This window comes from Crotalus tigris, unplaced genomic scaffold (genome assembly GCF_016545835.1).
Source record: "Crotalus tigris isolate CLP2741 ecotype Arizona unplaced genomic scaffold, ASM1654583v1 scf7180000018590.145928, whole genome shotgun sequence".
Taxonomy (NCBI): domain Eukaryota; kingdom Metazoa; phylum Chordata; class Lepidosauria; order Squamata; family Viperidae; genus Crotalus; species Crotalus tigris.
In genome coordinates, this window is record NW_024097091.1 from 134,547 (window position 1) to 145,928 (window position 11,382).

General features: G+C 47.7%; 1 protein-coding gene across 1 annotated transcript; it reads right to left on the reverse strand.

Annotated features, from left to right (window-relative positions):
* Nucleotides 1-1,919: 1,919 nt before the first annotated feature.
* On the reverse strand, nucleotides 1,920-6,649 carry LOC120313270 (methylenetetrahydrofolate reductase-like). The gene is made up of 2 exons (XM_039355011.1): nucleotides 6,446-6,649; nucleotides 1,920-2,849 (listed from the first exon to the last, which is right to left on the reverse strand). The coding sequence occupies exons 1-2, from the start codon at nucleotides 6,632-6,634 to the stop codon at nucleotides 2,634-2,636; spliced, it is 405 nt and encodes a 134-aa protein (XP_039210945.1). The 5' UTR covers nucleotides 6,635-6,649; the 3' UTR covers nucleotides 1,920-2,633.
* Nucleotides 6,650-11,382: the final 4,733 nt, after the last annotated feature.

Here is an 11,382-nt window from a genome sequence, read left to right on the forward strand (position 1 = left end):
GACTAGAACTCACCGTCTCCTGGTGATTGGCCCAGTCACCCAGCCGGCTTTCATGGCTAAGGCGGGACTAGAACTCACCATCTCCTGGTGATTGGCCCAAAGTCACCCAGCCGGCTTTCATGGCTAAGGCGGGACTAGAACTCACCGTCTCCTGGTGATTGGCCCAGTCACCCAGCCAAGTTTCATGGCTACGGCAGGACTAGGATGCACACCTTCCCGCTTTCTAGCCCTGTGCCCTAACCACGAAATCAGGCTCTGGTGTCCACAATGATGCCAGATGCAGATAGGGGAGATCAGCAACGGGCTGAGAATCTTCGCTTTTGTTTACGCAAAAGGAGGATCCCCTTATGAAAGAAAAGCTTCACCAGGGGTCAGCAGCCCTCTGGAAGGGGAACAGTGTGGAAGGTGCTAAGAAAACACACAAGAGTGAAAAAGTACAAATTGATAAAGAGTTTGAAGGCCGGGAAGAGGCGTGGGGGGAATCCTTTGCAAACTGTGGTTTAAATGTGGGCTGCATTCCCTTTGGCAACCGGTTTGAGGCCTGGAAACAGGCTGGGCCTTGCACAGTTGGGTTGCACCTGGAAACCACCCAGGTTTGCCTTAGTGGCTCGACATTTCTGCTGCTAAGGGAGACGGTGGCTAGGTTGCGTTTTGCCCCATTTAATGACTTTTCTGGCCACAGTTAAGGAAATCACTGCAGCTGTTAAGTCAATATCACGGCTGTTAAGTGACTCCAGCTTCCCTCATTGACTTTGTTTGCCAGGTCACCAAAGGGGATCACTGAACCCCCCAATCTGGGACCCTGCAGTTGACAAACTGCCATCGGATCATTTCCTGCTTCTGAGATACTAGTCCTCAACTGGAGCCCAAATTTTCTGTTGCTAAGTGAGACATTTGTTAAGGGAGTTTTTTTTTTTTTAACATTTGACATCATGTCTCCCTGCAGTTGTTAAGCTAGTCACCCGGTTGTTAAGTGAATCTGGCTTCTCCCATTGAGTTTGCTTGTCTGGTCGCAAAAGGGGATCCTGGGATACTGCAACCGTCATATACACGACATAGCTGCCAAGCATCCAAATTTTAATCATGTGGCCACTGGGAGTGCTGCAAAGGTCGTAACTGTGAAGAATGGTCATAAGTCACTTTGTTCAGTGCTGTTGTGACTTTAAACGATCACTGTTGTACGTTGAGGACTAGCTATACCAGGGGTAGGCAACCTTGGCTCTTTTAAGACTCGTGGACTTCAACTCCCAGAATTCCTGAGCCAGCCTGACTCAGTTTGGAAACCTCTCCCTTTCCCCTCAGCATGGTGGCTCAGGAATTCTGGGAGTTGAAGTCCACGAGTCATAAAAGAGCCGAGGTTGCCTACCTCTGGCCTAGGCCTAGGCCACTTTATGACTCGTGGACTTCAACTCCCAGAATTCCTGAGTCAGCATGGCTCAGCTTGGAAACCTCTCCCTTTCCCCTCAGCATGGCTGGCTCAGGAATTCTGGGAGTTGAAGTCCACCAGTCATAAAAGAGCCGAGGTTGCCTACGCCTGAGCTATACGAATCTTTCTTTTCAAAGCTGCTCAATTCTTCCCGCCTGGAGGAAGAACAGAAACGCCTAATTTTACAGAAACAGGTTAAAAACACAGGATGAGAAAGGGGGGTAGGATCACAACTCTCATCGTTCCCTTGCTTCTGAGGGCATCGTCTTGCAGGCTGGGAGTGAACCCTCCGGGGCAGAGAAAAAACCTCAACGCCCACTTTGAGGCGGAGGATTTGAACCCGGGCTGTTTGCAAATGCAAGGGCTGGAGAGGGTGGGCATGGAGCCCTTTCTGCTGGGTAGGTGGGGGGGCAATTTTCTCCTTGGCACTGGAGACCCCAAAGCGCCACCACCTTCGGACGAGGCCGTTCTTGTGATGCCACGCCTGGGGACGTCCTGTGTTAAAAGTCATTTTATTCCATTTTTCCTTCCTTTACAAAGGTTCCACTGACTGCCATTCCCCTGAAACAAAAGGTGGGAGGGAGTTCTCGGGGTCTGCCTCTTACAACAATCAAAATAAATAGGGGTGGGGTGTGGGAAGGGGGTGAACTAGAAAAGGGGGCGGCTTGCAAGTCTCAGCCAAGTTGGCCGTGCTGCTCTTCAGGAAGTTTAGACCAGGGTCCCCAATCCCTGGGGCCATGTGGCCCACTACCGGCCCTCAGTTTTGTTCAAAGCCGGGCCGTGTGAAGCTCCATTTGCAAAGCGACAGGGAAGCGCACACAAACGCACACGAAGCTCCGCTCCCACGAGCGGAGGGCACTAACCCTCGCGTGCAAAGCTCCATTTGTGTGAAGGGAGCTTTGCACACCAGCACAAGCACCCCCCACCCAAACTCGTGCACGAAGCTCCATTTGCATGAGGGCGCACGCACGCACCGCTCGCACAAATGGAGCTGCATGCGTGTGCCTGCCACTTGCACTCGCACACACACACACACACATGGCCAGGCCGGGCCGCCAAGCTACAAAAACTGGGGGCCACCGGTTTAGAGCACCGGTCATCACAAAGTGTTTTGTTTTTTTTTAAGTGGGAAAGCCAGCAGGAGGATTCTCCTGGGTTTCTTAGCTGCCATGAGTTGAGATGGAGTTGAGAGCTGTGGAGCCCCGTTTCAAAGCCCGGAGGTCCTCTGCTCCTCTCCTGGACTGTTCAACTGTTTGTAGGTGTCCTCCAAAACCTGCCAGAGGCAACTCTCTATGGGGAAGTCGTTGTCCACCAGGTTGACCAGGTAATAGTTGTCGTGAATGTACTGGATGATCATGCGAGAAGGTGATTCTTCTTCGTACAGCTTCGCCCACTGCTCGATCCACAAGGCAAAGGCCTCGTCCTGCCGGGGGGGGGGGAGACAGACGGGTTAGAATAAGAATAAGAATAGAATATAGAAGGGAATTGAGAAGAGAATCGAATAGAAGAGAATATAGAAGAGAATTAGAAAGATTGTATAGAATATAGAATATAGAATATTGTATAGAATATAGAATATAGAAAATAGAGAAGAGAATATTGAAGAGAATAAAGAATAGAATATAGAAAATAGAAGAAAAGAATATAGAAAATAGAAAAGAAGAGAATATAGAATTAGAATAGAATAGAAAATAGAATAGAATAGAAAGATTGTAGAATAGAATAGAAGTGAAGAGAACATAGAAGAGAAGAGAATATAGAATATAGATTATAGAACAGAACAGAATAGAATCTGGAAGGGACCTTGGAGGTCTTCTAGTCCAGCCCCTGCTCAAGCAGGAGAACCTCCTATACCAGAGGCCCCCAACCTTTTGGGCACCAGGGACCAGTTCCATGGTGAAAGGTTTTTCCACGGATCGGAGAGTGTGTGGTTTCATGTGCTGCCTGCATCCCACGGATGGGGCTTTGTTTGCCAGTTGCTGGCATGCCACGGACTGACCGGTACTGGTCCATAGACCAGGGGTTGGGGACCCCTGTCCTATATCATTAGGGTTGCACATTTTAAAGAGGTCTGAGGCAGCAGAAGATGGCAAGACTTGAACACAGGATTCAGCCTAGGAGCTGTTTCCCAAATGAATACAGGGAGTCCTCAAACCTACAACAGCAACTGAGCCTCAAATTTATGTTGCAAAATGAAAAGTTTGTTCAGTGAGTTTGCCCCCATTTTACAACTTTCCTTGCCGCATTTGTTAAGGGAAGGGGGAGCGGGGGGAGGAGAGACAAATTTAAAAATACAGGTAGTCCTCGGCTTACGACCAAAATTGAGCCCAAAGTTTTATGTTGCTAAGTGAGTTTTGCCCTATTTTACAATCATTCCTGCCGCAGTTGCAGTTGTTAAGCTAGTCACACATGGTTGTGAAGTGAATCCGGCTTCCCCCCACATTGACTTCGCTGGTCGGAAGGCCGCCAAAGGGGATCACGTGACACACACACCCCGGGAGACGCTGCGACCATCATAAATATGAACCAGTGACCAAGCGTCCAAATTTTGAATCATGTGACCACGGGGATGCTGTAACGGTCGTTAAGTGTGAAAAACGGTCTGCATCGCATGAGAAAAGCACATCCTCCTTCCCCTGTCCTCACCGCTTTCTACAGAGGGACGACCGACCGAGATCATCCCGTCATGCAGCATCACAGTCTGGTGTGGAAGCATCTCTGCTTCAGACAGGAAAGTGGAGCAGAGAGTGATGAGGACAGCAGAAAAGATCATTGGTAGTTCTTGCATCCAGGACGTAGCACAGAAGCATTGCTTGAGCAGGGTCCACAGAATTGTCTGGGACACTACACACCCTGTTCACCACCTGTTTTTCTTGTTACCTTCTGGGAGGTGGGGGGCTTCGTGGTACCCGGAGCAGAACATCCAGATTCAGTCGCAGTTTTTTTCCATGTAGCATCAACCTTGTGAACTCTCAGGTTTCCTCCTTCCATTACGTATTCAAGATGGACAGTGACTAATATTTATATGTTGCTTTTATGCAAGGGTGTAGGCCTATACATATGTTGTACATAGTATGTTTAAATGTGTGTTATGTATGTGTACACCTTGAGAGCAAGCAACTAAATTTCATTTTTAACGTGTGCCGTTGTGCCCGCAGGAAAAAATGACAATAAAGGTTATTTAATCTAAAAATCTAATCGGTCACAAGTCACCTTTTTTTAGCGCTGCTGTAACTTCGAATGGTCATTAAATGAACTGTTGTAAACCGAGGACTACCTATAGCAGTGGTTCTCAACCTTTCTAATGCTGCGACCCCATAATACAGTTCCCCATGTTGTGGTGACCCCCAACCACTTATACATCACCGGGTGCCAGGGGCGTGGCCAAAGAAAAGGGGGAAAAAATGTTGGACAGCCTTGTTTGGCGACCCCTGTGAAATGGTCGTTCAACCCCAAATGGGGTCCCGACCCACAGGTTGAGAACCACTGACCTATAGCTTTCACCCACCCCTCCCTCCAGGAAAACTGTCTGAAGTTACTGCAAGATCCCAGATCCGGAGTTCTGCAAGGCTGCAGTTTGCAATCCCGTTAAGCAAGTCGCAAAGTAGAAATTGCAAACTTCAGGGTCCTTTAGGAGGGAGAACCGAGTCTAAACAGCTTTCCAAGGTCCGAAGGAGACGGGAATTACGTGGGAAGAAACCGAAAGGTTTAAATGTAAATGTTTAAATGTAAACCACAGTTTGTTTAGTGACTGTTCAAAGTTACGACGGCGCTGAAGAAAGTGACTTAACGACCGTTTTCCACACGTACGACTGTTGGTCGCGTGATCAAAATTCGGATGCTTGGCAACTGCTTCACGTTTATGACGGTTGCCGGGGGTCACGGGATCCCCTTTTGCGACCTGACAAGCAAAGTCCATGGGGGGGGAAGCCGGATTCACTTAACAACCAAGTTACTAACTGATCAATTGCAGTGATTCACTTAACTGGGGCAAGAAAGGTCGTAAAATGGGGCAGAGTTCACTGAACAACCGTCTCACTTAGCGACAGAAATTTGGGGCTCCGTTGTGGCCGTAAGTCAAGGACCACCTGTATACATTTTTCAAAATTAAACGTCTCCAGACGTTTGCACTATTAATGAGGATCAAACCAGAGATTAACTCATAAATGTGTTCATCTGGGGGAGCGTTGGAAAAATAAGCCTTGCTGATTATTTTCTTTCCAAGAAGAGTGCAGGTATTCCTTAAGTTAAAAGAGTTCGTTTAGTGACCGTTCTAAGTTACAATGGCAGTGAATAAAAGTGACTTATGATCATTTTTCACACTTGACGGCCACTCTAGTATCCCACTGGTCAAGTGATCAACATTCAGACGCTTGACAACAGACTCACAATTATTGACGGTCGCAGTGTCCCGGGGGGTGGGAGGTCACGTGACACCCCCCCCCTTTTGAGACCTCCTGACAATCAAAGTCAATGAGGAAGCCAGGTTACTAGTTTAAGTACTGTGGTGATTCACTTAACGTGGCGAGAAATGTCGTAAAACGGGGGCAAAACTCCCTTTGGCAAATGTCTCGCTTAGCAACATAATTTCTGGGCTCAATTGTGGCCATGGGGGTGTCAAACCCAATCGCGTCACATGATGTATCGTGACGTTTTTTGCCTTCGTGGAGCCGGGCGTGGTCTGAGCGCGACGCATCCAGACGGCGGGTTGCCTGTTTGATACCCCTGCTCTAGTTCAGGGGTCCCCAACCCCCAGTCCGTGGACCAGTAGCAGGCCGCGGCATGCCAGCAACCGGTCCGCACAAACAAGCAAAGCCCCATCCGCGGGTTGCAGGCAGCACACAAAGCCACGCCCCCTCCGATCTGCAGAAAAACCTCTCTCCATGGAACCGGTCCCTGGCACCCAAAAGGTTGGGGACCCCTACTCTAGTTGGTAGCTTCCCGCTGGATCGTGGCCTGGACTGTGAGAAACAGGCTAAGCAGAGATATGCAGGTGGGGAAAACGAAACGGAGGTTTACCTTCCAGTACATGAAACTAACTGGGTCCACCACTGTGGGCTGGATGATCTCTCTGCCCGGAAAGATCCCCCACGTCACAGCGTTGGGCTGCATCTCGTGAGCGTTGGTGACGTTTTCTCCCTGCAGAAGCAACAGAAAAGGGTTGGAGAAGAGGAAAGGGGCCAGAGATTTGATTTTTTTAAAGGTCATTGCCGTGGAGAGCTGTGACACCACCTAACTATTAGACCACACTTGGAATACTGCATCCATGTTTATGGAGATTCTCACTCATATAGGTCACAGGTCGGCAACCCGTGGCTCCGGAGCTGCATGTGGCTCTTTGAGCTTTCTCCTGTGGCTCCTACACCACAGGGCCAGTGGATGCCTCAGATGACAGCTCGGAGGACCCACCCCACTTTGCATCTTAAGAAGACAGAACTCTTGGAATAATTCTTCCAACAGGAATCCTTTATTAAGAGAAAATGGTTGCAGGCATGCTAGACAGGACTTGGGGTTCAAGCTCTTCCATTCAAGGTTTTAAGGGGTTCCCCAGTAGTCCCACCCAATCAACCCCCCTTCCAGTGATAGTTTCAAGTATCACAATTCCACCCCCTTTCTTCTTTCTTCCGTCTGAATGGAGACTTCAGGTAACTACATGAAAGGCAAGTATCCTGCTTTGTTATGATAAGGTTCTCTAGTGCTAACGCTTTGATGTTACAATAAACACACATTCAGCATTCAGCTCTTTGAAGTGTACTGAAGGAAGTGAGGGCCATAAAGCCCCTTTGTTCTCCCCCTTCTCTCCCTCTTATGGCAGAATCCAAAGAAGGCAGAATTGGGAGTTTCTATATTTGATAATTAAAGATGAAATATGATTGGATTCTGACATCCGGCCCCTCTTAAAAATAAGAGAGATCCACCTGAAAGAAAACACAAGTATAAAATTTAGTTAGGCTTGTTAGGATACTCTGTGTGAAACTTCTTCAATAGCTTCGGGGCTCTGACATGACGTTTATGGACCCACTCATTTTGTGAGGGAGGGAGGTGTTTCCAGGCAACTAGGTACTGAGTTGCTCCATGATATCTCCTAGAGTCAAGGACTTCCTTTATTTCGAAGTGTTGTTCACCCTCCACCATGATTGGAGGTGGTGGGGGGGGGAATTTTGGCCGTAGAGGTGACTGATGCTCTCTTTTCAGCAAGCTGCAATGAAAAATTGGGTGTATTTGCCTGAGATTTTTGGGTAATTCTAATTCTACTGTTACTGGATTTATGATTCTTTTAATTGGAAAAGGTCCTATATATTTTGGTCCAAGTTTTTTACAGGGCTGTAGGGACTTTAGGTATTTTGTAGATAAGTACACCATTTCTCCTATAATGAATGGTGTAGGCTCAACCCTTTTTTTATCGGCTTGTGTTTTATATGCCTGCCTAGCTTCATCTAGTGCTTTTCTGACTATTGGCCAGGTGTTTTGTAATTTCTCCATCCATTCTTTCAGCGAGGGGATCGTTGGTTCGTTTGGGGTTAATTCTGGCATGGGGTTGAAACTTTGACCGGTGGCTATTTGAAAAGGAGTGTAACCTGTGCTGGAGTGGACTGCATTATTGTAGGCAACTTCTGCAAAAGGGAGTAAGTCCGCCCACTCGGTCTGCTGGAAACTAAGAAAACATCTTAAATATTGCTTAAGTACGGAGTTCATTTTTTCAGCCCCCCCATTTCCTTGAGGGTGGTGGCTAGATGTCAGTCCCTGAGTGGTTCCTAAGAGGGATAAAAATTCCTTCCAAAATGCAGACGTAAATTGCACCCCCCTGTCAGAGATGATGCGTTGGGGTGCCCCATGCAATCTGTAAATGTGTTGGATGAAAAGTTTTGCTAAGGCTTTTGCAGTGGGAATCTTTTGGCAAGGGATAAAATGCACCTGTTTGGAAAACAGGTCCGTGACCGTCCAGACCACAGTATTCCCATTGCTTTCTGGCAATTCCACTATAAAATCCATGGCTATTTCTCTCCAGGGGGCTGAGGGACTTGCCACTGTTTGCAATAGTCCTGGCACTTTCCCTTGCAACCTCTTTGCCGTGGCACATTTTGGACAACTGGCTATATAACTTTCAATGTCCTTTTTCATGGATGGCCACCAAAATTGCCGTTTAATTAAATGTAAAGTTTTTACAAATCCAAAATGCCCTGCTGATTTTGTGTCATGGCAAAGGTGCATGAAAGTTACTCTTTGAGTTGTTGGTATATATAACTTTTCCCCTATCCAAGGCAACCCGTCTTTCATTGTGCACACATTTTTGTTTTTCTGGAACCAATCATCTGTTTCCAAACTTTTTCTGAATTCAATTCCAGTTTGGATGTCCAGTTGTGGTTTTAATTTGGCTTGGGTTCTTGTGGTTACTGGTGCTGCCAGTTGTGACTCTGCCATTATTGGTCTAGAGTCTGTGGTTCGTGCGCTGTTATATTGGGGCATGCGAGATAGAGCATCTGCCAGGAAGTTCTTTCTTCCTGGTAAATGTTTGAGCTTAAATTGGAATTGGTGAAAATGCTGGGACCAGCGGGCTTGTTTGGGATTGAGTTTCCTGGAAGTTTTCAGGGCTTCTAAATTTTTGTGATCAGTCCACACCTGGAAGGGGATTTTGTTGCCTTCCAGGAACTGTCGCCACGTGAGTAATGCCCAACGTATCCCATAAGCCTCCTTCTCCCATACGGGCCAGCGCTGTTCTGTTTCCGTGAGTTTCTTGGATGTATATGCACAGGGTTGCAATACTCCATCATCGTTTTCTTGTAATAGAACAGCCCCCACTGCCACATCACTTGCATCTGCCAGTATTACGAAGGGCTTGTCCATGTCTGGGTGCCTTAGTACTGGTTCGGCAGAAAAAAGTCTCTTTAGTCTCTCAAACGCTGCTTGGCACTCCATTGTCCATGTTAGTGGCTGGCTAGGTTTTACTGAGGATGTTCCCTTCGTTTTTAGTAAGTTAGTGAGGGGCAAGGCTATCTGTGCAAATGAGGGGATGAATTGGCGGTAAAAATTTGCAAAGCCCAGGAAACTTTGTAGTTGCTTTCTTGTGCGGGGTGGTGCCCAATTTAGTACTGCTTTGACCTTCTCCGGGTCCATTTCAATGCCCTGTGGGGATATGCGATAGCCTAAGTAGTAGCCTAGTAGTATATCATTTCCTGGTGGAATTTCGCATTTTGAGAGTTTGGCATATAGGTGAGCGCTCGCAGCTTTCTTTAAAACGCTCTGACAAGTTTGACGTGTCTCTTTTTGTTTCGGTAAAGATAAGAATGTCGGTCCAGTAAACCCAAGGACCCCTTTAAACAGGTGCTCCTTAGAACGTCATTGATTAATTGCATAAAGACTGCAGGGCCCCGTTGTAATCCAAATGGCAAGACTTTGAATTGATAGCACCCCATGGGGCAGTTAAATGCAGTCTTCCATTCTTCCCCTTCCTTAATTCTCACGCGATAGTAAGCTTCCCTTAGGTCTAGTTTAGAAAAATTTTTTCCTTTCGATAGGTGTGACAGCATGTCTTTCATGAGGGGCAGAGGGTATAGGGTGCTTTCACTGATTGTATTCAGGGCCCTATAATCCATGCATAAACGTAAAGAGCCATCCTTCTTCTCTCTAAAAAGGACCGGGGCAGCCACTTTAGGCTTGGCTGGCTCAATGAAACCTCTCTCCAGGTTTTTTTTTATAAATCTTTCCATTTCCTCCTTCTCCTTGGGCTCATGGAGTATAATCTGGGCTTCGGGAGTTTTGCCCCAGGCTTGAATTCAATGGTACAGTCTGTGGGTCGGTGGGGGGGAAGCTCATTCGCCCTCTCCTCACTGAAGACTTCAGCAAGGTCCCTATATTCCTCTGGTATTTCTGTTAATCTTTTTTCCTATCCTATGGATGCTTTTTCTATTCTTGATTCTGGTAGCCTCCCTTGGGGTTTTAAGTCCATAGGGTCCCCCTTCGGGAATTTGATTTCTGTCGTCCTCCAATTTACCCAGGGGTTCCATTTTTTCAACCATCCCATCCCTAGAATCATTGGGCATTCCATACCTGGGGTCACCACAAACGTTAAGTCCTCTTCATGGTTGCCCAGGGAGAGATGTATTGGCAAAGTGGTAGGGTAGCTGGCCACCCCCTTGCTATGGGATCCATCTAGCTGGCAAATTGTAGATTGGTTGTTCCAGTCTCCTGGATGGGATGCCCAGATTCCCCACTAGTGTTGGGCTAATGAGGCAGCGGGTGCAGCCAGAGTCTATTAAGGCTTTCACCTTCACAGCTTCGGGCATGGGGGGGATTAAGATAGTCACTGTTTTGAAGATGGGTGTGATGCGTCCACTTACCAGGGGTTCGCCTTCCGAGCTGTCATATGAGGCATCCACCGTCCCTGTGGTGTAGGCTGGAGTTCTTTCCCCTTGGTGAGCAGAGGTGGGGTTTTCTGCAATTTCCATCATTTTCATGGCTGTTTCTTTTGGCTTAGCTGAATACCCTCTGGGTTTGTTGATTGGGGATCTGTCTGGGTTGTGCTGGGGGGCCTTTGAGCGGCATTCTACAGCTCGATGCCCTTCTCTTCCGCACTTGAAACACACCATTTGCTTCTTGGCTGTATCCGATGATTTCACCGGTTGGTGTGTCAGATCAGGCGGGGGGCGGCTCCATTGTTTTCCTCGGCGGTGCCTCTTCAATATGTCGATCTCTGCTTCCTCTGCCAAGACGTACCATTCCTCAAGTCGATGTGGGTCCCCTCGGGGTAGGCAAGCATCATATAGATCATAGTTTAGTCAGTCTTTGAAATGGCCAAGGAGGATGTCTTCTGGCCAATTCAGTTTGCTGGCAATGGCCCGGAATTCTTGTGTATACTCGGCCACTGGGCGTTTGCCTTGCCTCATCGTTGTTATTCTTTCACGGGCTTTGCGATCAGACAGGGGGTCTTCAAATCGTCTTCTCAAAGAGGACATGAA